This window comes from Ursus arctos, unplaced genomic scaffold (genome assembly GCF_023065955.2).
Source record: "Ursus arctos isolate Adak ecotype North America unplaced genomic scaffold, UrsArc2.0 scaffold_11, whole genome shotgun sequence".
Taxonomy (NCBI): Eukaryota; Metazoa; Chordata; class Mammalia; order Carnivora; family Ursidae; genus Ursus; species Ursus arctos.
In genome coordinates, this window is record NW_026622775.1 from 70725185 (window position 1) to 70748553 (window position 23369).

At 56.5% G+C, this 23369-nt stretch overlaps 1 protein-coding gene across 1 annotated transcript in view; it reads left to right on the plus strand.

Annotated features, from left to right (window-relative positions):
• GFRA2 (GDNF family receptor alpha 2) overlaps nt 1-22263 on the plus strand; it is an 84688-nt gene extending 62425 nt beyond the window's left edge. The window contains exons 5-9 of the mRNA XM_026519064.4: nt 5689-5798; nt 6559-6699; nt 8803-8975; nt 18398-18451; nt 19401-22263. Of these exons, the coding sequence (XP_026374849.1) occupies nt 5689-5798; nt 6559-6699; nt 8803-8975; nt 18398-18451; nt 19401-19523 (601 nt within the window). The 3' untranslated portion in view covers nt 19524-22263. The remainder of the gene's footprint in view (nt 1-5688; nt 5799-6558; nt 6700-8802; nt 8976-18397; nt 18452-19400) is intronic.
• Nucleotides 22264-23369: the final 1106 nt, after the last annotated feature.

Consider the following 23369-nt stretch of genomic DNA (forward strand, 5'->3'; position numbering starts at 1 on the left):
GTGTAAACACAAGTGCTCTTTGCCTGGGGACCAAGAGCCTTCTCAGGTCATGGCCTGAAGTGTTACTTTCTTCCCTGACTGGGTCATAAAGTGGGACTGTTTAAAGCTGAGACCGGGGAGTGGGGTCTCCAGGGTCCCCAGAAGCCCCCTCTGCAGCCCATGCAGATTGGCACATCCCCAAACCTTGGTGTGCCTCAGCATCCCCTGGAGGGAGTGTGAAAGCACAGACGGCTGGCCCCGGCCCCCAGAATTTCAGATCTTGTATGTCCGGGGTGGGCCTGGAGAGCTTGCATTTCTGACAAGGTCCCAGTTGATGGTAGTGCTGTTGCTCTGTAGACCACACTGAGAACCGCTAACCTACAGGAAGTCTACCTGGCCTCTCCGGCCTGGGCGAGCTCCGCTTGTGTGGGTGGACCTCTGCACGTCCAGCCCTGCCTCCTTTTCCCTCCGCAGGAGCACACCTGCCTGTCAAATAGGGTTGCCAGATCTAACAAATAAATATTCAGGATTTGAATTCCAGATGAACAATGAAAAACCACTTAGTATTAGTTATGTTTAGCTTAACGTTAGTATGTCCCAGATATTGCATGGGATATACTTACACTAAAAAAATGCATTGTTTACCTGAAATTCAAATTAAACGGACATCCTGTATTTAATCTGGCAACTGTTTCATCAGATTGGGGGTCAAGTGTCTCTCCGTGGCTCTCCTGCCGCTTGCCTGTGATTGAATAGGCTACAGCTGCTGGTAAAACCAGCCTTTGGGTTTGTGTTTTTTGGACAGAGCCACCTGCTGCCCCTGAGCTCATTTGGCAGTCTCCACTTGGTCTCCCTGGGATGGACTTGGCTTGTGTTCATATTGGTTCTCTTGCTGGCTCTCTGTGCTTTTCTTTGTCTGTCTCTCTTTCTCTCGTGCTTTCTTTTATGCCATCTTTCTTATGCGGATTCTTAAAAGACAGAAATATGCAAAGTGATGGGGGTGGGCCAAGGTAAAAGTCTCTTCCTTGCAGTGAGAACAGAGTCCACAGAGCTGACCTCACGGTGTCTGCAGGGAAGAGCAGTGGCTGCCTGAGGATGGCGCGGGGAGCCCCACTGGCTGGCCGTGCATTGCGAAAAGGATAACATTGACCTTGGAGAATGCATCTCCCAGGGCTGGGCTGGGAGCGTTCATGGGGCTGGTTCACATGGGGGCTGGAGTCCAGCGTGTTGCCGGCTAGCAGGAAACTGACACTGCTTGGTCTCTGATGCGGACAGAGGGAGCCGGCTGCCGTGGACTTCAGCCTGTCTTGAGGGGCAGACGGTCTGAGCAATCAGAGGCCTTCTGGAGACTTGGACACGGCATCCTCCTAACTGGCCCCATTTGGCCCTCTCTCTTGCCAAGGCCACTTTGACTCTGAGAATGGGGAAATGGAGGAACAGAAGGCCCAACCGCGGCCCTTCCCTTTACCCACCCGTTTGCTGGCTTCTGGGCCCGGGCCTACCTCCTCTCTTCCCTGTGCTCTGAACAGAGCCGAGGGGCCTGCTTATAGGAAGTAGGCCATGGCCTTCGAGGGGTCTGGCAAAGGAGCCTTGTGCATGTTGCCTGGCTTTGGGGGCCTGTGTTCCTCTTCCTGTGTCCTCGGAGTGACGTGGAGAGTAACAGTGGGTAGGGAGGCCATCGTGCACCTGGGGCCAGTGTGGTGAGGGACAGGGTGAGGGGCCATCTCTCCCGGCTTGCCCTGTGTGGGACGCAGACCGACCTTAGCAGGTCGAACAGGTATTTCTCCTTCTATACCGGACACAGGAAATGCTGTTCCCTGTTTGCCCTTGCCGGTGCTTGGCAGGCACAGTGCTGGGGACAAGATGTCTGCTCGAAGTGCCCCAGCTAGCTAACATAGCCCCGTGAGGAAGACAGGCGGGCACGACTCACCCAGTTGAAAAACTGGGGACTCTGTGCTCAGAGACATGACAGGCCTGCCCAAGGTCACACAGCTAGTGAGTGATAGAGAATGGCCATGGAACAGACACTTTCTCCTCTCCCAGCAGCTGGATCTGCCCTTCCCCCCACCCTTACTTGGGGGTCCTTCACCTTCCAGTTCCCGGCTTCCTTTTCTCTCATCTCTTGTCCAGTGGCCTTGTCTCTCTTTGTGGACATTCTCCTTGCTCGTGCTTTGCACCTTCTCTAGCCTGTGGGCCCCAGTGACATTTTGAGAGGCCTTGTGGATGCTGGGGCCAGGGAACATCCTTGAGGTTCCTGGTGCCAGTGAGTGGAGAACTCACCTCGCAGAAGGGAAGGAGGCCCCGTGTGCCCTTTGGGGAATGGAGCTGCCTGGGAGGCTCCCCTAAAGTCTGCGGCAGTGGGCAGTGTGCTTCTCCTCAAGCCCTGGGTCCTGGCCTGGTGGCCATTCTACCCTGACCCCATCAGCTGGGATTTCTTTCTGACATTGCACTGACATGCGTACCCTTCCCATCCTTAGTCTGTCAGTCATGTGGCAGGGACTCAGTACGTGTTTAGAGGAAGGATGAGGAAAATCAGTAAGGTCTGCCACTCGGGGAACATACGTCCCAGTTCCAGAGACCAAGTAGGGCGGTGTCAGTAGGTCTCTCTACAGTTACGTATGAATTGCAGGCTCCAGACTCTCGGTGTGGCTGGAGTACCGGAGATGGGAGAAATCCACACAGCAGGGGTGGTCAGAAAGGGCTTGGTGGCGAAGGGCTGCAGGTGGGCCTTGGGGAGGCACTGAGAGGGAGCCCGGCCTTAGTGTGATCAGGTGGGATAGGAACGCCCTCCTGTTTTTGGGCTAAGAGATGACTTGAACGCCTCTGGGGGAGGAGATGGAAACTAGGGCTTCGCCTGTCACTGGTAGCTTCCTTGCTCACAACCCGCAGGAGCTCCGTCTGGCTTCATGCTGCCCAGCTGCAGGGCTCCTTAGCGTTGGCCTGACCATGCGCCCCCGGCTCCTTCTGGAGGGAGGTACTTGGCCAAAGTGAACAGTGAAGTCCCTGAAGGGGCTGTATGAGTTTCCTGTGGCCGCTGTCACAAAGTCCTACAAGCTGGGAGGCTTAAAAGAGAAATTTAATGTCTCACAGCTCTGGAGGCCAGTGGTCTCAAATCGAGGTGTCGGCAGGGCCGAGCTCCCTTGAAAGGCTCCAAGAAGAATGAGCCCCACGCCTCTCTCTCAGCCGCTGCTCTTGCCTGCAATCCTTGCCTTCCTGGGTTTGCAGGTGCGTCCCTCTCGTCTCTGCCTCCGTCTTTACACACCTTCTCACTATGGCTGTGTCCCTCTCCCCCTTCTTATAAGGACAGCTGTCATTGGCTCGAGGGCCCACCCTCATCCGCTAGGCCCTCATCTCCGTCAGGCTGCAAGGAGCTCATTCGGAGTAAGGTCCCGTCACAGGTGCTGGGAGTCAGGACGCACTTCAGCCCACAGCACATGCCTAGAGCTGTTGTTTCACTTGCCTCCAAATCCCCTCTACCTAGTAAAGTCCCTGCCCCCACCCCAGGTCTCTGGGGGACTGGGGTGGGGGCAGAGGCCACCCCACTCACACTGTCAGAGGGCCTTCGCGCACGTGCAGGGCTCACAGTAGGACAGACGCTGTTCTTGCTGTTCAAGACCAGGTCTTACTCTGCAGGACTTGAAGACTTGGTTAGAAATGCTGTTAGAAGCCCGGGTTAGAAAAGCCCCTGTTTTGGGGCTGGGTAGTGAGGAATAGAGTGTTTCTGGGCAGGAGTGAGATGGAAAACAACTGCAGATTTCCTTTTCTCAGGGATGCAGAATGTTGGTTGTGGAAGGACCCTTCAAGGAATTCTGCGTGGCAGCAGTGAGACCTGCCAGAAAGGCCCCCACCCCGTCCTTAGTTCTGGGGCAGAGCCCTGGCTCCACTGCTCAGGAGCTCCATGATCTTGGGCAAGTAGCTTCTCTGAGTCTCGGCTTCCTCCTCTGTCACTGGGATAGTAACAACAATTGCTTGTCACATCTCAAAGAGTTCAGGTCTCAGTGTTTGTTGAGGATTGAATGATAAATGGCTGAATGTGGAAGTATCTTTTCTTAAGTCATTTTTTTATGGTGGTAAATTTATACATTACGTAAAACTTACATTTCAACCACTTTTGAGTGTGCGGCTCAGTGGCATTAAGTATAGTCACGTTGTTGTGCAACCAACACCACCATCCCTCTCCAGAACTTTCTCATCTGCCCAGACTGTGAAAATGTCCTTTGCGAAGAGCACTTTCTATTCACTTGGTGAATAAGGAAACCGAGTCCTGGAGAAGTCAGAGCTTGCCTGAGTCACCCTGTGAATCAGGGGCTGAAGCGAGAATGCTGGTCCCCGGCCACTTAGCGTGGTGCTCTCCTTCTGTCTCCCACGCCTCTGTGGGCTGCAGGGTCTGGGGACACGTAGGCATCCTTGGGGTTGAATTCCCCCGGAGAGCTTCCTCTCCGCAATCTGTACGCCCCGGGACAAACCAGAATGTGTCCCGTGGTGGGACACACCCAGCTGTCTGCTCTGAGGGTCTTCCTCTCAACCTCTTGTCTCTCTCTTCCGCTCCTTTCTCAGACAGAACAGAGCCCCAGTGGATGCCCAGGGCAGCTGAATTTGGGGCAGCCTTTGGGATGGCTTTGCGAGGTACCTTATAGCGTGGAGAGAGCGGGGGCAGCGAGCCGAGGGCTGGGTTCTGGCCCTTCTGTAGCTACCACAGCGTTCTCACGGAGCATGTATTTCTTGAGGTCCTAGTGTGTGCCCTTTGGGAAAACACCAGGGAACAAGACTATTCCTCCCTGTTTGGAGCTGTCGTGAGGCACAAACGGTATGGTACATGAGGACCTCACAGCAAAGGGTACTCGCCTGTAGGAAGTGATGACGGGATGGGGGTAGAGGTGACATGGCCACCCCCAGCCCAAGCTGATGGGAGCCAGGGTGCTGGGCAGGTTAGACTTGGGTGCCTTGGGCTCCGTGGGACCTTCCACATCAGGTGCTGGAGACAGACCCCCCGTCAGAGAGCATCTGCCTTCAGGCGGCTCATAGTCACGGAGGGAGGCGCCCAGGTAATTATGAAGCAGTGTCATGGGTGCAACAGAGGGAAGGGGTCACGGCAGGTTATGTCACCAGGGCAAGAAAGGGCTGATTCTGCCCTCGTGGGACAGGGAAGCAGGAGGAGGGCCAGCAGGGGAGGCTTTGCTCCAACCTGATTCAGAAGAGGCCAGTCAAGAAAGCCCGGGTTTCTCACCCTGGGAAGACTCTTCTTTACCTGCTTGAGGGCTGGCTCCCGTGACCCTCAGAAGGACCCTGTGAGGTGGTGGGGCAGGGATTATTGTGCAGATTTGCAGGCAGGCAGAGTGATGTGTTGAAGGCCTTGGGCAAGGTCACCCAGGAGTGTTGGCCCAGCAGAGAGCAGAGCCCACTTTCCTGCCTTGGTCCCAGGCATTCTTGGAAAACCCAGCCCAGGTTCGGTCTGTGTTCCTCTGACGGAAAGATCCATTCATAGCCCGCCGGGCTTCAACTGTGTTCCTGGCTTTCCAGGAAGTCTTGTCCTCAGGAGCTCCCAGCCTGAAGCCCCCCACAGGCTTGGGTCCCCCCATGTTCGTCCTCTCCATCTTCCTAGCTTCCACCCACCCTGGGAACCTGGGGGAGGAGCTGCTCTGCCACAGAAAAGGTGGGAAGGTGGCCAGACTAAACCGTTCTCTCTGTTGGGTCTTCTCCTGACACCAGGTCCCGGCTGGCAGACTTCCACGCCAATTGTCGTGCCTCCTACCAGACGCTCACCAGCTGCCCTGCCGACAATTACCAGGCGTGTCTGGGCTCCTACGCCGGCATGATTGGTAAGCCGCCCCCGTGCACCTGGGCTCGAGGTGGCTCGTGGCTGCCCGCTCCCCACAGGCAGGGGCCCGGCTCAGGGCCAGAGGATGGACGGCCTGAGCTTGCTCTTCTCTGCAGTGGGAAACCAGAGCAGAGGCCAGCCCTTTATCGTGGAGGGAGGAGGGCCCTGGGGGTCTTATAAAGCTTTTGAAATGAGAAGGTAACATTTATTTCCTGGTTCGGACATTCCAGGTACTGCGCTGAGCGGTATACACAGACGGTTTTATTTTAGTTCTCACGACAGTGCTTACTAGGGAGGGGTTGGTGTCTCCATTCTATAGATGGGGAAGCTGAGGCTTAGAGAGGTCGAGTAACTTGTGCAGATTCGCCTAGCCAGTAAATGTTGGCTCTGGGATCTAAACCCAGGATGTGCGCCTTAGTCTCCGTGGCTCTAGAAAGCACGCGGTGCTTGCTGGCGGAGAAGGCACGGGCCCGTGCTCCAGGAAGCAGGGAGCGGGGTGGCGGCTCCTGGATACCTCCTCTGCTGGCTCGCTCTGTCCTCCGTGTCCACGCCCCTCTGCCACCTGTGGCATGGCCCCTCGGTCACTGGGTTAGTCATGCTGAGAGTGTGTTTGTGAGTTGGGATGTATATGTGTTTGAGGGGGCAGGTGGGAGGGAGAGGGGGGGTTCCCAAGCTGCTTCTCTGTTGTGTCTGGGGCCTGGGGCCCGAAGAGAAGGCCTGACCATTCCTCTCTCCTTTGCTTTCCCTTTCTCCCTGCCCAGGGTTTGATATGACACCCAACTACGTGGACTCCAGCCCCACTGGCATCGTGGTGTCCCCCTGGTGCAGTTGTCGTGGGAGTGGGAACATGGAGGAGGAGTGTGAGAAGTTCCTCAGGGACTTCACTGAGAACCCGTGCCTCCGTAAGTCCTACCAGGTCCTCCCGGTGCCCCTCACGTCCCGGAGGAGCCCTGCATGGCTGCCGTGGCCACCCCCTTCTTTCTCTGCTGGGATGCTCAGTGTGATCCGTGGGGCTTTCCCAGCAACTACAGAGACCTGGGGGTGTGTGCTCTTGGAGACTGCTCCTGCTGAATGGTCAGTAGGCCAGCCTCAGTCTACTACTGGAGGCCTTGAAGCTATGTCACGTCAAGGTCAAAAGTTTCTAGTCTGTTATCCTGAGAGCTTCAGCCAGGTTCCTTCTCAGCATCTGTCACTTGTCTCTTTAAGGATCCATTCCCGCTTGGAATTGGTGACTTTCTTTTCAAGTCATGAGACTGCTGTTGAAAAGACTAGAGAGAGAAGTTAGCCACACGCCCTGCCTGCTTTAATCTGCTCAGGCTGACACCCATGCCTTCCACCCACTTGAAAATCTCCGCCCCCCATCCTTTCTTGCTTCCCTCCATCAATCCATCCTCCTTCTTTATAGCATTGGGGATTCAGAGAAGTGAATCTCAGTGCCTGTCATTGAGAAGCTCACAGTCTCAGGAAGGCACACCATCATGGGGTCACTGTGATCACAGTATGGGGCGAATGATGCTGGGGTGGAGGTCTGTGCTGGGCTCTTCAGGAGCCCAGACTGGCAATACCAGTCAGCCTGGAGAAAAGGCCCTGGGAGCTTCTCAGAGGCCGGCGCATTGAGGGACACTGGGCATCTGTCAGCTGACGAGGCAGGGAGGGCATGCCAGTGCACCTTGGGCAGAAGCAGCCTGTAGGAGCTGCAGACGCTTGGTGTTGCCAGAGAGCACCTGGACGGGGAGGGAGAGTCCTCCTCGTGAAGGGCCTTGCAGTCCTGAAGATGTTAGGATCTTGTGGTCCTGCGGGTGGTGGAGGTGGTGGTGAGGCCACTGAAGGGGCATCGGCAGGTGGCATTGTACCAGACCCACATTGCAGAAGGCCCACTCTCTGGTTCTGGTGCGGAGGGGTGGGGATGTGGTTTTGACAGGTGGCCCAACACAAGTCTGCTCAGAGAGCGGAGAAGCTGCTCACAGACAGAACAGTGTGATTGACCCGGAGCAGTGGCGGGGAGGGGAGAGGAGAGATGGAGTGGACAGGTCTTTAGGAGGTAGGCCTTACTGGTGGCAAGTGGGCAGTTGGGGAGGCATAGTGGGGGACTGGTGGGAGAGTGCACCCCTCCAAGACTGGAAACATGGCCAGAAAGCAGTGATGCAACAGGAGGGAGCGATGCCTAGTTGGGACATAGACGTGATGACCTTGAGGTGTGTCTGGGACTTGGAGGTAAAGATGTTTGTGGGCACTTTGTTCCAGGGTCAAGTCTTGGGGACAGTTTTGTTCAAGAGGTCATTATTCAGTCCTCAGTGCATTGGTGTAATGATATGGGGGTGGGTGAGGCCACCCCGGGAGGAGGGCTGAGTCGGGGGCTCCTGGAATGCCAGCAGCAGGACCTGGAGCCAGGAGAACCTGTGCTGGGGAGGGGGGGTTTGGGAGGTGGGGGGGGATTGGGGGGACAAGTGGTCTTCAGCAGCGGATACCCTGGAGAAGCCGGTGCTCACTGCCGCGGGCCCGGCTTGCTGCCTCCTTCCAGGCTCCCCACACCCACTTCCTGTTCCCTTCCTCTTCCACATTTCTTTCTCTTGCGGTTTCTTTGTCTTTTCCAACCTCCCTCTTGCTGTTTTCTCCTCTATGTGTAAGATGTCAGTAGTGTCTGGAAAGGAGCTCCGGAGAAGTTAAGTTTGGACAAGCCACAGCCTGTCCCCAGCTCTGGGTTGTTCCAGAGAAGGCAGCTTTATTTTTTTATTTTTTATTTTTTTAAAGATTTTATTTATTTATTTGACAGAGATAGCCAGTGAGAGAGGGAACACAAGCAGGGGGAGTGGGAGAGGAAGAAGCAGGCTCATAGCAGAGGAGCCTGATGTGGGGCTCGATCCCACAACGCCGGGATCACGCCCTGAGCCGAAGGCAGACGCCTAACCGCTGTGCCACCCAGGCGCCCCTAGAGAGAAGGCAGCTTTAGGATGTGAGGGGCAGTGTCCGGTTTCTCTGCACCTACCTGCTCTCTCCCCCCACAGGGAATGCCATCCAGGCCTTTGGTAACGGCACAGATGTGAATCTGTCCCCAAAGAGCCCCTCATTCCAGGCCACGCAGGCCCCTCGGGTGGAGAAAACACCTTCTTTGCCAGATGACCTCAGTGATAGCACCAGCCTGGGGACCAGCGTCATCACCACTTGCACATCTGTCCAGGTGAGGGGCCGTGGCTCTGCAGCTGGGGAAAAGGAGCGGGGGGCAGGTCGAGGGCCTTAGAGAAGCACCTTGACACCCGAAGGAGGGGTGGGACATTAGCGAACTGGGGGCCAGGGATGGGCGCATGAGTTCCTTCCTTTGGATCAGGACCCAAGAGCAGGGAAGAGCTGTTGGGGCTAGTTTTTTGTGCAGACATTCCCTAGGCATTCACCTTACAAGCAGGAAGCACCTGTCCTATCAGAGGATTGTGCTAGATGCCATGGGGCTCCAGAAAAATGTAAGGGTTACCATCACGAACCATCTGCTAATTACCAGGTATTGTGCTCGCAGATTCTCTACCGATTTCATTGCATTTTTACACAGTGAGGTGTTTTATGCATGGGAAACTGGCCCAGGAGGGTTAGGCAGCATACCCAAGGTCACACAGCTGGTTAGTGGTAGAATGAGATTTCAAACCAATGTCATACTCCAGAACCCATGGTGTTCATTTGTCTGTCTGTCCATCCATCCATCCCCCGGCGTGTGTTATGTGTGCGTTGTGCTCCAGGACTAACATGAGATGCAAGGGAGACATTGGTGAATGAAACGGACACATCCTGGGTTTCGTAGCCCTTATGGTCCAGTCTGGGGTCAAACAAATCAACGAGCATCGGGCGTGGACTGTGGTCAGTGCCATAACAGGGGACACAGATGGCACCGTGCGGGCACGTCATAGGGCTCCCCGCTCAGGCTTTCTCTCTGCTGTTGACTGCCCTCAGGCCTGATGACAGTGGTTCCAGGAGATTCTTTGCTTAGGAGGTTGGTTCTAGTCACAGCGCGCGCACACACACACACACACACACACACAGCGCTCTTACACTCACATAACACACACATACATGCTCACGGACACTCACACAGCACAACCACACACTCTCTCACACACATTCTCAGACACTCAACTCACATAGACACGTTCTCTCCCACGTGCTCATACACACATACGCTTTCTCTCTCTCTCTCTCTCTCTCTCACACACACACACACCCAGAGCAGAGTATAAAAGAGGACCTCGTGCAGAATATCAGAGCAAAGACTTGAGTGAGATTGAGGGTGGTGGGGTACGGTGGGGCAGTTGGGCCCGCAGTTGCCAAGAAGGTTCGGGGGCTCTGAAGTACAGTCGGGGGGTGGGGAGAGCAAGGCCCGGCTGTGTGCGAGGTGGTGAGGACGCGGGTCTGAGTGGGGCGGCAGGCTCACGGCACCCCCAGGGGGCATACAGCTGTGGAACTGTAGCTGACACTGTCGAACTGTGTCCTGGAAATATGCTGAGAGTAAACCTCAGCTGTTCTCACCACAGAAAGGGAAAGAGAAGGCAAATGGTAAAGATGTGAAATGATGGATATGTCAATAGGCTTATGAATATTTCACGGTATATGTATACGTGTCTTGGGTCATCATGTCGTACACTTGAAGTACACACAATTTTTGATGGTCAGTTCTAACCTCAGGAAAGCTGGAAACCCCTCAGTGCCAGGACGAGGACTTGATCAGGGACAGGGCCCGGGGGAGTGTTCGGTGCCCTGGGACCCGTTGTACTGCGGGAGCGGGTGCGGGTGCCCATCCTGGCTGCGAAGCCCACCCCCCTTCCCTCCTGGTGGGCTTCTCTGTGCTGCGGTAGCTGACCTCCAAGTACCCTTGTGTCGGACTCAGCGTGGGCCCTTCCGGGCCCTGCACCCCTCCCTTAGGTCACCCCTGCAGATCCGGGCTGAGGTGTTCGTGTCACCCTTGGGCAGCTCCTAATTACACTAGCCATGCTTGAGTGGCTGCCGGCGGGGGCTCGGGGCCTGCCGCGCAGGCACCGCTCAATTTCATGCCAGAGTGGCGGGCAGCCCGCCGTTCAGGGCTGTGCCACCTGGCTACCGTGTCCAAGGGGCACCACCGGCCTCCCTGAGCCCCTCAGGGCTGGCTTACACGGGGAGATGCTGACTCGGCGGCAGCAGCTGACCTTTCCCAGGACGCTTACTGTGACTTGCCGTGAACGTAGAGGAGTTCGAGGCCGTGGCCTGTTGCCCCCACTGCAGCCCGCCCAGGGCCTGATGGCTCGGACTCCTTTCCACCCCCCCCACCCCCCATTGTCGCTCAGCAGTTTGCTAAACTGTGGCCTGGTTTCTTTTAGCCTCAGCCTGGTTTTCTGCAGACTCACCATCTGGGGGCTGGTCTTACGCTTGGCTTGATTCCAGTGGAGTTAAGACACAATCTGCAAGTGAGCTGATGTCTGGGGAGGTGCCTGCGAACAGAGCAGGGCTCTGTGCGTGCTAGGTGTTATGGATGCGGGGGGGGGTGCGGGCTGGGCAGGCTGACTCGCAGGGGTCCCCAGGCCTGGACCCCGTGACTGCCCACTCACAGTCTAGTGACTGAGTCCCTGCGGGTGGGACAGCTGAGAACGGCCATTCCAGGAGAAAAGGAAGAGATCCAGACCCTCGGAGGGGCGGGGGGCACCAACCATCATGCCTGGCTCCTTCTCACTGAACCTGGGAGGGCCCCTGATCTGTATTCATCACAGTGTTCAGTGAGCACCTACTACTCTGTGCCAGGTGTGGGAGTGCAGAGTGAGTAAGCCCTCCTCCCTGCCCTCCGTCCTGCTGGAGGCTGGTGTGGGTGGTTTGTCCCCTCCCCAGCTCGTACCCGCCCCCTCGGCTCTGCTGGCTTGGAAGGGCTCCATGGTGGCCTTTGTGGGACCTTTGGGAGTGACAGCCACCCATATCTACAAAACGGGGTCCCTGAGTGAGGACAGAGACAGGAGGCTGAGGCCAGGGTGGGAGGGAGGGTGGGGGGGCTGTGTACCCCACACACCCCTGGAGAGGGAGAGGCAAGGTCCCTTTACTTATTTCTGCCTCCTCCCCATCAATAGGCCCAGGCCCTTGGAGAAGCCTTAGAGACCCCCTTCACTGACCCAGAGATGGCAGCCAGTTGGGGACCCCACATAAGTGATTGGACATTAGGACCAGAGGGCCTTCTGAGATCTCCTTCTCAAACCCCAAAGGAGGGAAGCTCGGGGAGGACAGTAACTTGTCCGGAGCCCCAGCCCACAGCTCCTGGACAGTGGGATCCTCCTCCTGATCTTCTGCCCTGGGGGGCTTTGCCATGGTGGGGGACGGGGTCTGCAGCCGGAGGAGCTCTTGCCCGCTCACGGGGCTGCTGGAGGGGCTCCACAGAGGTGCCAGGAGCTCGGCCCTGTGTCTAGGCACCCTCGATGCTGTTTTGAGTCCTGTGCTCCTGTGCTTCCACTCCTGGCTGTGGTCCCTGCTCCAGGCAGCCCTGCCTGCCTGGAACTCTCTGAAACTGGGAGAAAGCATGGCAGGATCTGCAAAACGGTCTCTCCCCCTCCCTTCTGGCCTTGCCTATATGTGTGTACACATACAACCCTCTGTGTGAATTCCCTCCCTGCTCTGTAGGCGGCAGGTCCGACTTGGACTCTGAAGCCCAGCCAGCCAGTCCCCTGGGGTCAGCGTGAGGGCTGGGGTGAGAAAGATGCCGGCCCGTGCCCTTGTCCGTCCCTCGGAGCGAAGTGCCTGTCCTTCCTCTCTCTGCCCAGTGAGTCCTGCTTGGATTCACCTTTCGGGGTGTTCCCCACCTGACTCTGTTCCTGCCTCGCCTTAGTTGAGCCCCCATCATGATGTGTTCCGCTGCCTTTCCCAGGTGCGTGTCCCTAAGGGACAGGGGCTGCCTCTCATCCTCTCCGTTGCCCTGCGTACCCCGGTGCTCAGTGCGTGGCACTGAGTGGGTGCTCCAGAGAGGTTGAAGGAAAGAACCCAGAGCCCCCGGTTCAGTGGGTTTATTGGAACTTGTCGCTCTCCATTCTAGAACAGGTCTGTGTGCTTCCTTGCTTGTACGCAACTCTGATCAGCTTACCTCCTCCTCGTAGCTGCTGTCTGCGTGCCCGCCATGAGGGTAGGGAGGTGAAGAAGTCTTTCTATGGAGGGTCCATGAAGCTTGCTTAGAAGGCTCTTCTGTCACATGATGGGGCCTGGACCAGGGCGGTGCCGTGGATGGGGGAGGCGGGGAGATCAGCAGCGGGCTCTTGCTTTCTCTGCTCATGGTTTGTTTCCAGTGTCCTTGGTGTTCCCTGTGCTTTTCTCTGGGCCAGTTTGCAAGGACCCCCTGGAGTCCTGCCTTTCCCTGGGCTGCAGGGCCCTGGCAACACAGTCTCCTTTGCTCTTTTTGTCTCTACCAGCCAGTTTTTGCTCTTACTCTTGGTACTTCCCATCACATGCGGGGGCATTAGAAATGTATTTGGAGGGGTTGATGCAAGCCCCCCTCACCACACACCTACAAGAGGCTCAGCAGCCCATGGATGCTTTTGTCCCTCCTCATGCTGCCTGCTGTCGGGATGGATCTCTGACCTTGTGCCCAGGCCCGTGGGCATCAGAGTGGGGGGCCCAAGAGGCCTGGCTGTGTGTCCGTACAGTTCTGATGTGTGAGTATGGCTCGTTTCCAAGCTTTGAAAGACCTGACTGCATTCCTTCTTTTCTTTCCTTGCTCTAGTTCCCCCTGTAGTCGTTTATTTATTTGTCCATCAGGACCTTTCTTCATTTATTCCACATAGATCCTTACTGCACGTTACTCTGTTCCAGGCTCTGAGGCTGACCAGCTCAGTAGGCCAGCACCTTGTCCCACACTGGTAGGATGGGCAGAAGGCATGCTCAGATAATGGGGGGAGGAAGCCATTGGCACACCAGGAAGACTGATAAGGTGACGGATCCAGAGGAGAGAGGGCTGCTTTGGACTGGGAGTGGAAGCAGAGGACTCAAGGGCCACACTGTTAACCCCGCTGCTGGGCCTGGAAGACGAGGGAGGGCTGAGTATGTGGTGACGTGGAATTGGAGTGGAGTGGGTGAGGGTGTCCAGGCAGAGGGGCAAGTGGGAGCAAGGGCACGCAGTCAGCATAGCACAGAACAGGTCCGGTAGGGACCTGCCATCTGTTTGGGTAAGTCAAGTTTTATGGGAACAGAGCCACACCCCATTGTTTACATATTATCCATGTGCTACAGGCAGAGTTGCCTAAAATACGTACTAACCAGGGCCTTTGCAGAAGATGTTTGCCCACCCCCTGGTCTAGAGGAGTGACAGGCCCTGGGCTGGGTGAGAACACAGGGTACCCACATGGGAAGGACGGGTGGGAATACAATCTGATGAGCAGGCTGAAGTGGGGGTTTGGGGGGCCACCAAAGGCTTTGACAGGGAGTGTGGTGGTGGGAAGATGGGCTCTATGATCTGGGAGGATCTCTGCCTGGGACCGCAGGTGGACACTGGCTGGCAAGGGAGACACGCCGGCAGACCTGTTTGATCTTTGTCATAGTTGATAGTCACAGGTAGGCAAAATAGGAGGGCTGGATGAGGGGGTGGCAGGGAGTGGAGGGGAAGAGGAGTGAGTTACTAGGTGGGCCAGTCAGGAGGAAGGTGGCTAAGGACACTGAGACCTGGGGCTGGGGCCAGAAACAGAAGCCGGGGATGCAGTGTTCCCACGGATGCCAACTGGCAGGGCCCCGGGACTGCCAGACCCAACTTTGGAAGTGGGGACAGAGGTGGGCAAGGAAGAGGAGGAAGACAATAATTCCTCCCAACTGCCTGGGCAAACCCCCCCCCCCCCCGGGAGAAATTTCTAGAAGGATGAACTTTGCCTTTGCTGCCATTTTCCCTCTGTGTCTGTGCCCCTTCCCCCATTCAGGTCCCCCAGTGCCACCGGCTGCTTCCATCCTTCTGGAGGCAACCTGCAGGACAGCCAAGGGCACAAAGTCTCTGTCAGAGGGATTTACTATTAAAGGCTCTGCCCCCTGCCATCCTTGCAGCCCAGACCTGAGCCCTTTGGGACCCGGTAGCCCCACAGCCCTTCAGCTGGCCTTGAGGGGGAAAGAGGCTCAGAGTTGGGAGGGGGGTGGGGCAGGGGTTGGAGCAGCTCAGCTCTGTTCCCCTAAACTTGTTCCGTTGGAGTCCAGGAGAGCTGGGTGAGATGGGCATCACGGGCAGCCTTCGGGGCACGGCCTCAGAGGGCAGCGGGCAGCCTGGCGGATTTGGCGAGGGACACTGCCTCTCCTGCTCCTGTTTTCTTAACTGGCGCTGAGGTGGCTGTGGATGTTTATTTCCCTCACTAGGGTGTGAGCAGGGCTGTGACTCATTCGTCTTTGGAACCCCTTGTGGGAGCTGTGGGGGAGGGTTAATGGTGAGGGAGGGTTAATGGTGGGCGAGACAGGCAGTGGATTGAGCCACCGGTGGTTTTGCCATGAGGTAGTGGAACCTTCTCTCTGCACCTCGCCCACAGGCTGCTTTCAGAGAAGGTCAGCTGGTGGGCACCCCCCCCCCCCCCCGCACTGCTCTGTGTGGCCAGGGCTGGGTGAGGGTCTTAGGTGGCCCCTGGGGAGATGACTGCAGCCTTCACTGTCTGCTCTGCGTCTGCGGGAAGGCAGGCACTCCCATCCACCAGGGGCAGAGACTGCTCCCCACTTCGCCTCTCAGGCGGTCAGGTGGGGCGGAGTAGCCCCAGGGCTTTCACCTCACAGCCCCTTCCTGGGCCTGCTGCATTTCTCACAGGCCCCGCCTTGGCAGGCACAACTTAGTTCGGCTCAGCTTCAGGCCTTGTGGGGTTAAGGGGCCCTTGCAGGTGCGCAGAGCCTTGCTGTGCCGTATGCCCTGTCTCATGTAGTTGTCACAGTGGGTCAGTGAGGTACGTTGGTCTATCGCTATTTTATAGATGACAAACCTGATGTTACAGGAGGTGAAGTGACTTGGCCGGGTCACTGGCTGAACAAGACTCGAGCCCAGGGTTCTGGCCTCTCAGGCTCTTCCTTCCTCAGACGCAGGAGTGGTCCTGTGGGGATGGACACCAAGGATTAGGACCCTTTGGTTTAAAAGGGAAAGGCTGGTTGGGTCTGTGAGGATAAAAGTCTGTGAGCTAGGTTTCCGAGCACGTGAAGGAAGTACTTTAGGGGAGCAAGAGGAAGCTGCAGATGTCACCGACGAGACCTGGGGGTTCAGCACACGGTCAGTATATGGCCGACGGCACGGAGCCTACTGGACTGACTTGTCGTTGGCTCAGAAGGACTTGGGTCAGTGCTGTGGATGATGGATACACAGTGGGTGACATGGGGCAGGGGACGGGTCCTAGCCGTGGTCTTCATGGAGGCCAGTCCTTCTCTCCCAAAGTCCCTGTGGCACTTGTCAGAGACCCCCTGGGGTTGGATTGCCTTGGGGCTGGCCCAGGGAGCTGTGTCACTTTTTCATGTCAACATGGGTCTGATGAGAGGACGGAGACTCGCCCTCCGCAGCTTCCTCTCCCTCTCTCTCACCCTCCTCCTCCGTGCCCTCCCTTCCTCTCAGTTCCTTGTCCCCTTCCCCCTTCTGTCCCCCTCTGCTCCTGCCCGCTCCTCCCTATCACCCCCCACCCTCCCTGACGTTTGCTCCTTGGCTCCTGGGGTATGCCTCTCCTTCTTCTCTCTTCTCTGTTCCTCTCTTACTTACTTCTTTCTCCCCGCCTTCCTTTTTCCTCAAATACTTGTTACCAGCCCCCTCTCCTGTGTGCTCTTAAAAGGAGCCTGTCAAGTCCTCCCAGCCTGGGGGGCAAGTCCAGCCACGGGCCGGCGGCTGCAGGGTGGCCACATCCAGATTGCACCTCCTCCCCACTGGCTGAGCCCTTGGCCCTGGTGCTCGGTGGGCTTCTCCCCGCATGGGGTGACCTGGGGTGCAGGCCTCCAGACCCAGCATTGGCCCCTGTGCCGAGGGCCCTGAGAGCTGGCGTCCCATCACGGAAGCTTGTACTGCCAGGCCTTAGAGGTCACTGAGTTTAGCTGTCTTCTCAAACCTTATTTTTTGTGAAGCAGTAGACTATTTTTAAAAATCATTTTTGTGTATAACTCTAACTTATAAAATCAAAACAGACTTGCTTTGGTTGGCGTGGGGGTAAGGACGTTGATCTGGACTGATTCTACGCAGGTTACATAGTTAGTGACACTGGGGGGGAAGGGGCGCACCGGAAGAGGACCCGTGCTGGAGGGGAAAGAGGCCTGCCAGACCTGGAGCCAGGGACAGCGGGAAAGAATGCCGGGAGGAGCGGGGCTGGGCCACGTGGTGCAGGGTGGTTCAGGTGCTGCGAGTTGCACAGGGGTGCCTGAGGGTGGATTGCTGAAGAGGAGGGTGGTTGGATGGAAGACATGGTGACAGCACAGCCCCAGGGGGGGAGTGGCGCAGGGTGGGTGGGCTCTGTCCCGCGGTGGCCTCCCACCGCCCTGGCTGGAGCTGTGGGTTCCAGTGGGCCCTTCTGCGGGGACAAACATGGGTGGCTTGGCTGGGCTGGACCTTGGCACCTGAAGTCACTGGCACTGTAGTCTTGAACAAGATCTTCCTGGGTCAGGTCCCTGGTTCCATCCCCGTCATGCTCCTCCTCGCCGTGCTCACGTCCCCAGCATTGGTAGAGGCTTTGATTTTGGCTGGCCTCTGTGTGACAGTTGGGCCTTGTTTAGCTGACCAGATGCCCTGGGTGGTAGAGTGCCTGTGATGTGTGAGGGATTATCGATACTTCTGGCCAAGAGCAGCGATTTAGGAATAATTTCTTGGGCTTCCCGGTGCTTTTGGTGGCCAGCTTGCCTACAAGTGCCTTGGGAACCAAGCTGTTCGAAGCCAGGGTAGAAACACCATGTCCCCCAGCTGGTTCCCATGGATCATTATTATGATGGTAGCAAAGGACGGTTTCTCACACACACCCTCTGGTCCTGTGTCCAAGTGGTTATGCCAGGAGTAGAGAACCCTGGAATCATCAGCAAGCCAGCCTTCCTTTCTCATTCCTTGCCTTGGCCGCCATGCTCCTAGGTGCCACACATCTGTTTAGGGTGGAATGGCCAACACCTGGCCCTATTGCCAGATGTCTTCCTAATACGCACCAGTGGCAGACATCACTAATCAATTACAGTTCTCTTCCCCACCAGCCCAGATAAGGGTTGATGAGGTTTCTGGAGCTGGCCCTTGGATCCCCGTTTTGATCTATGACGTTCTTTCACTGATTCACCCTTATACGCACCTAGCAGAGCATTTACTGAGTCGGTGTTATGATCCAGACACTGCCCAATGCAAGGAAAAGAAGCCGTGGTCCCTGCCTCGTGGCATAGTCGATGGACACGCAAATGGCGTATTACTACATAATGCCTGAAGTTGGGGAGCAGAGTTAGGAATCTCTTCTCCAGGAGCCCAGGGGAGACAGGACCTAAGTGCCGATGGTGTGAGAAAGGGACAAGGGTCTTTTTGCTGCTTGGGATTCAGCCGGCATCTTCTCATGCACTCTGTGCTTAATGGGGGCAGGGCCACAGAATATTTGGTCTCATTCAAGTCATGGCACAAAGCTCGGCCAGAGAGCCAGCTTTGGTGGCCCGTCCTTACTAGCATCTTCTCTTCCACAGGAACAGGGGCTGAAGGCCAATAACTCCAAAGAGTTAAGCATGTGCTTCACAGAGGTGAGTGAGGGGCAGAGCGAGGGGTGGGTGCAGGGGCCAGAAGGGGGTGTTTTCCAGGTGAGTCTCGGACTTGGGGCCCCCAGATCCCATTGCACGGGCCGGGCTAGTTGAGCTCCTGGCCCGCCTACACTGGGGTGGGCGCTCACCGTGCTGGGGGTGCAGGCGAGGCAGCGGACGGTGCCCTTGGCCGTCTCCTTGGGTGAGACACAGGAGCTGCTCTGAGCAGAGGCCCTCTCAAGCCTTCCTGACTAGGACACGTGTCCTGAGCACCTTCTCTATGCTGGTTTTGTGATACTGAAGAGCTTGAGAGATGGAAAAAGACACAGTCCCTTCCTTGAAGGAGGTTCAACCCAGGAGTGTGTCTTTGCGTCTGTAGCATGTGTGGAGGTATTTGCATATGTATAAAAAAGAAAGGAAGCATAAGCTTCTGAGGAGGAGAGAGTCAGAGATGGGCAAGGAAGCTTCATGGAGCAGAGGGATTCAAAGAAATTTGGGAGCAGGAAGAACAAAGCTTCTCCCTCCTCCCCTCCCCTCCCCTCCCCTCCCCTCCCCTCCCCTCCCCTCCCCTCCCCTCCCCTCCCCTCCCCTCCCCTCTAAGAAGCAGGTGCTTGTGGACCATGAGAGTTGCTGCTTGAGATCTTGGTACCATGCCCCTCCTCTCTGGTGTGTGTCCATAGACCCTCTTCCTTACTTGGTAGCATCAGCCCATTTGCCTGGGGACTGCTGCCCTGGCTCCTGGAGCCCAGGGCTCAGCTCCGCTCCATGGAAGCCCGGCTCCGTCTCCAGGCGAGCACAAAGCTGGGTCCCCTGGGTGGACCCGGAGGGCGGGGGCTCAAGGACTCCACTTCTCGAGTCCTTCTCTTTGCTTGATCCCAGGCCTGCTGACTCATTTGGTCTTCTGTCTTTCTTTGTGTCTTTGCTTCTGTCTCCCCTTGTGCCGTGGCTGCAGCTCACGACCAATATCATCCCAGGGAGTAACAAGGTGATCAGACCTAACTCAGGCCCCCGCAGAGCCACGCCGTCGGCTGCCTTGACCGCTGTCTCCTTCCTGATGCTGAAGCTGGCCTTGTAGGCTCTGGGAACCATGTCGGGAGATTTCCGGAAACTACACAGATGAGAACACCCGCCTGGCAAATGGAAACACACACACACACACCTTGCAAAAAAATTTATTTCCCCACCTTGTCTCTGAACCTGTCTCCTCCCAGGTTTCTTCTCTGGAGAAGTTTTTCTAAACTAAACAGACAAGCAGGCGGGCAGCCTGAGAGCTGGCCCAGAGGTCCCTCAGCAAGGGAAACCCAGCGCCGAGGAAGAGCGTGAGGGTCTAGAAATGCCCTTCACTTTCTCCTGGGGTTTTCCTCTCTGGATCCTGCTGACGTAAGAGACCAAGATGACACCCCTGCAGCCCAAGGGACTTGTGGCTGTGCTGATGCGAACTGGGGGCAGGGTGGCTACTCTTCTCAAGCTACCCACTCTAGGGACCTGCGAGGGGCTTGGCAGAGGGCATCGGGCAGCAGGGCAGCAAGGCTGGCTGCTGGGGGTCCAGCTGGGTACCTCAGGACCCCCACCTGGCTTCGAGGATGGAGTTTATTTCATTCTCTCTTGTCTGCGGGTTGAGTGGATCTGCGTCTGACCTGGGAACCCCGAGTGATGCCTGTGGAGGGGATGGCTCCGGGCTCCCCGACTGTGGCCTGGAGGGGGTGCCGGGGCCAGCTCCAGGGGGCTTGGGAGCTCAGCCCTCTTGGGACGTCCCCGTGGGCAGAGGGAGCAAAGCTTGGGCACCAGCTCAAGGCTGCTGCTTCCTCCTTGGTGGCAGGAATTTTGAAATCAAGGAGAAATGATCCTTTGTTGGCTCCTTTGGTTTCTTGTGGGTCCATTCAGTGGGTCTCTCCCCCCTCCCCCAGGGAAAGGGGTCCCCAAGAGGGGCAGAGAAGAGCATGGTGGGACGCCTGCCGGCACCGTGCCCTGGTGGCTGCAGCTCTCTCTCCTCTCGGCTCCCCGTTCCTCTTCTCCACATTCTCTCCTCATTCCCCAGACAAACGCCCACTGTCTGTACAGAACACGACTCCTTTCTTAACATATATGTATATACACATCCATATACATATATCGTGTGGTTTCCCCTTTTTTTCCTTTTTTTAAGAAGCAAAACTATGGAAATAATACCCCAACAGATGAGCGAAAATGTATTATTGTAAAGTTTATTTTTTTTAATAATGTTGTCTATAATGGGAAAAAATGGAGATTGACTCCCTGTGTCTCTGCCCCCGTCGGGCTGACTGGGCTGTGGAGGGGGTTCCTGATCCGTATTCATACGTAGCCGAGGCTCCAATAAACATACTAGGAAGCAGTTTGCCTTCTGCTCACTCTGGGCGTGCCTTCTCCCCCTATTTTGTTCTTGGCTCATTGCCCCCTCTTGGTCACTTACCTGGGCTCTTGGCGGGCCTTGGGGAGAGTGTGTGTGTGCACGCGTGCACACGTCTCCGTCCATCATGTGTCTTCGGTGTGGGTGATAAGCTCCTTTAGGAGATGGTTGTCCACTAGGTGGATCTCTGCGTCCTGGCTGTGCCGAGCCCGCTGGGCCCTTAAAGCAGCGGTGGGGACGGAGGGCCGGAGACAGCTTAAAACCTTGACGCCTCGGGTCTGTTTGGGTTTTAAGGCTGCCAGGGTGGTCCTAGAAGTGGCCCTGGTGGTGTTACGTAGAGTGAGGTGGTTATCTTCCCACTGGGACTCCTGGTTTATTTAAGCTGTGTGATGGTGAAGGCGGGGACCTGGCCTTCTGGGTCCCACTAGAGGACAAAGACGATGGCGGTCCATCCCTTCTTCTCTTTTTCTCTAGTTACCACCCAGGCTCCACCTGGACCCTGGGCCTGCCATATTCTCCTGGAGAGGTTCTTCATGGAGAAGGCTGGGAGGATGCCTGCTGGCTCAGTGTGCGTGCGCACACCCACGTGCAGGCTTGTGAGTGTTCGCATGCACATATGAGTGTGTGCACACGGCGGGAGGGGGAGGGAGACGGCCATGTGGGGGTGTTCCCACTGTCAGGGCTGCATGTGATCCCATCCCGTTGCCACTGGGAGAGGAGATGCTGTTTGGCAGTCTCCCGATCCTGGGTCCCCCCCAATGGCTCTTGTTGCCAGTTGTAGAGCCGTTGGCCACATGGGCCCCTGGTGTACAGGTCCCAGCCTGAGTGTGGAGGGACGGTGGGCCAGCCGGCTGTCTTCCGCAGCCACCACCGGCCTTACTCTGGGTGGAGGTGGCTGCGGAGTTTACTTGGGGATCCATGTTCTTTGTGAGCAGCGAGGACTGGTTAACTTAAGAGGCTTTGGGGGGAAAAGGCTCACAGAATCAGTGGAAGGTTGGGGGGACCAGGGGAGGCTGGGGCAGGAACCAAGAGACATCTGAAGGGACAGAAGGCATGATCCACAGGGTCAGCGTGCTGCTGCCTCTGGGAGGAATGACGGCCAACTGTCGTGCAACTGGCTGCACTGGGGCCTGTGCCGACCTCCTGCCATACTTTGGTGGGAGAGGAGACTACGTCATGTCTGACGTGCCTGATGTGATATAAGCCCTTGGCTTGTGTAATGAAGGAGAGGAAATTTCCCAAAAGGAAATGGAGGTGCCATTAGGAAAGAGGAATGGATGCAGGGCAACTTTACTCTGCCTTAAAACCTCTCCCTATCCGGGTATCACGTAGCAGAAATTTTACTATTAAATATTCATTCCTTTGATTGAGATGATTCCTGTTCCCTGTGATCCTCTCAAGATATGTAAATAAACCTGGGAAGAATAAAATGTTACTACTTAAATGCTAATTAGTTAATGGTTTCAATGAATCTTAGTTAACATTAAGACATTTGGGCCTAGACATTGAGACTGGGCTTGGGGGCAGTTAAGTGAAGAGGAGCAGGAATGGAATCAGAAGAATAGTAGGGGCTCCAGAGAGAGCCGAAATTATTTTAGGGTTCTTCTGGGGAGAGTCAGGCTGCCTGAAGTATAGGCTCATTGTGCCTTTACCCCAGTCATCTTAGTCTGTACAACGTGCTTTCTCTGCCACTAGCCCCTTGCAGGTTCCTGATCTGGGGCATGCGGCTATCACGCCCCAGTACCTTGTTAAGACTGAAACCACATAGGAATGCTTTCCCCTCCCTGGGGAAGCTTCCAGCCTGGGACAGTTTTGCTCAGTCAAGAACCCAGACATCTGCTTCCTGCCTGGCTCATGCCCTGCTGCCCTCTTCTCACTAACGTAGCTAGGACTACTGGCACTGGGCTAAGGCCCAGTGGAGACCTGTGATGGTGGTGAATCCAAGAAGGCCGGTTCAGGATCGCAGAGGACTCCGCATCAAGTGAGCTGCGCCCTGGTCCTCAGCTGACCTCGGTGGCAGGCTGCATAGCTGGACCTCTGCCCTGTTTTGAGACCAGATGCAGGGTCGTTATCAGTTCCCTGCCTCCCACACCCTACCTTCATTACCTGCTTGCCAACACGGGTTTCGCGGGACTGAGTCTAACCCTGCTCTCTTGAGTCCTTCTAAGACACAAGCCCTGACTCCATCCTCAGGCCCTAGCTGGGAACTGCTGTCTCCACCAGACCTTCCGATGCCAAGCTTCTCCAGGGCTGCCAGCCGTCACCTGTGTCCTGGCTCCCGCCCAGCTAGGATCCCTGCGTTAGCCTCCCCTGTGCTGGTTAACTGCTGTCTCTGGGCTCCCAGGGTCTGACGGTCCACCTACAACGGCTTAACTTCATGCCCAAGGGCCTCATGGGGGGTGGTGTGCACGCACACCTCTGTGTGTGTGTGTGCCTGTGCCTAGTTCCCAGCCCTGTCCTAGGGACTGCCCAATGCCTGTATAAGACAGAGACTTGTCTTTCCTCCCATAAGCGCAAAGCCCCAGTGTTGCCTGCTGCGGGGGAAATTCTGTG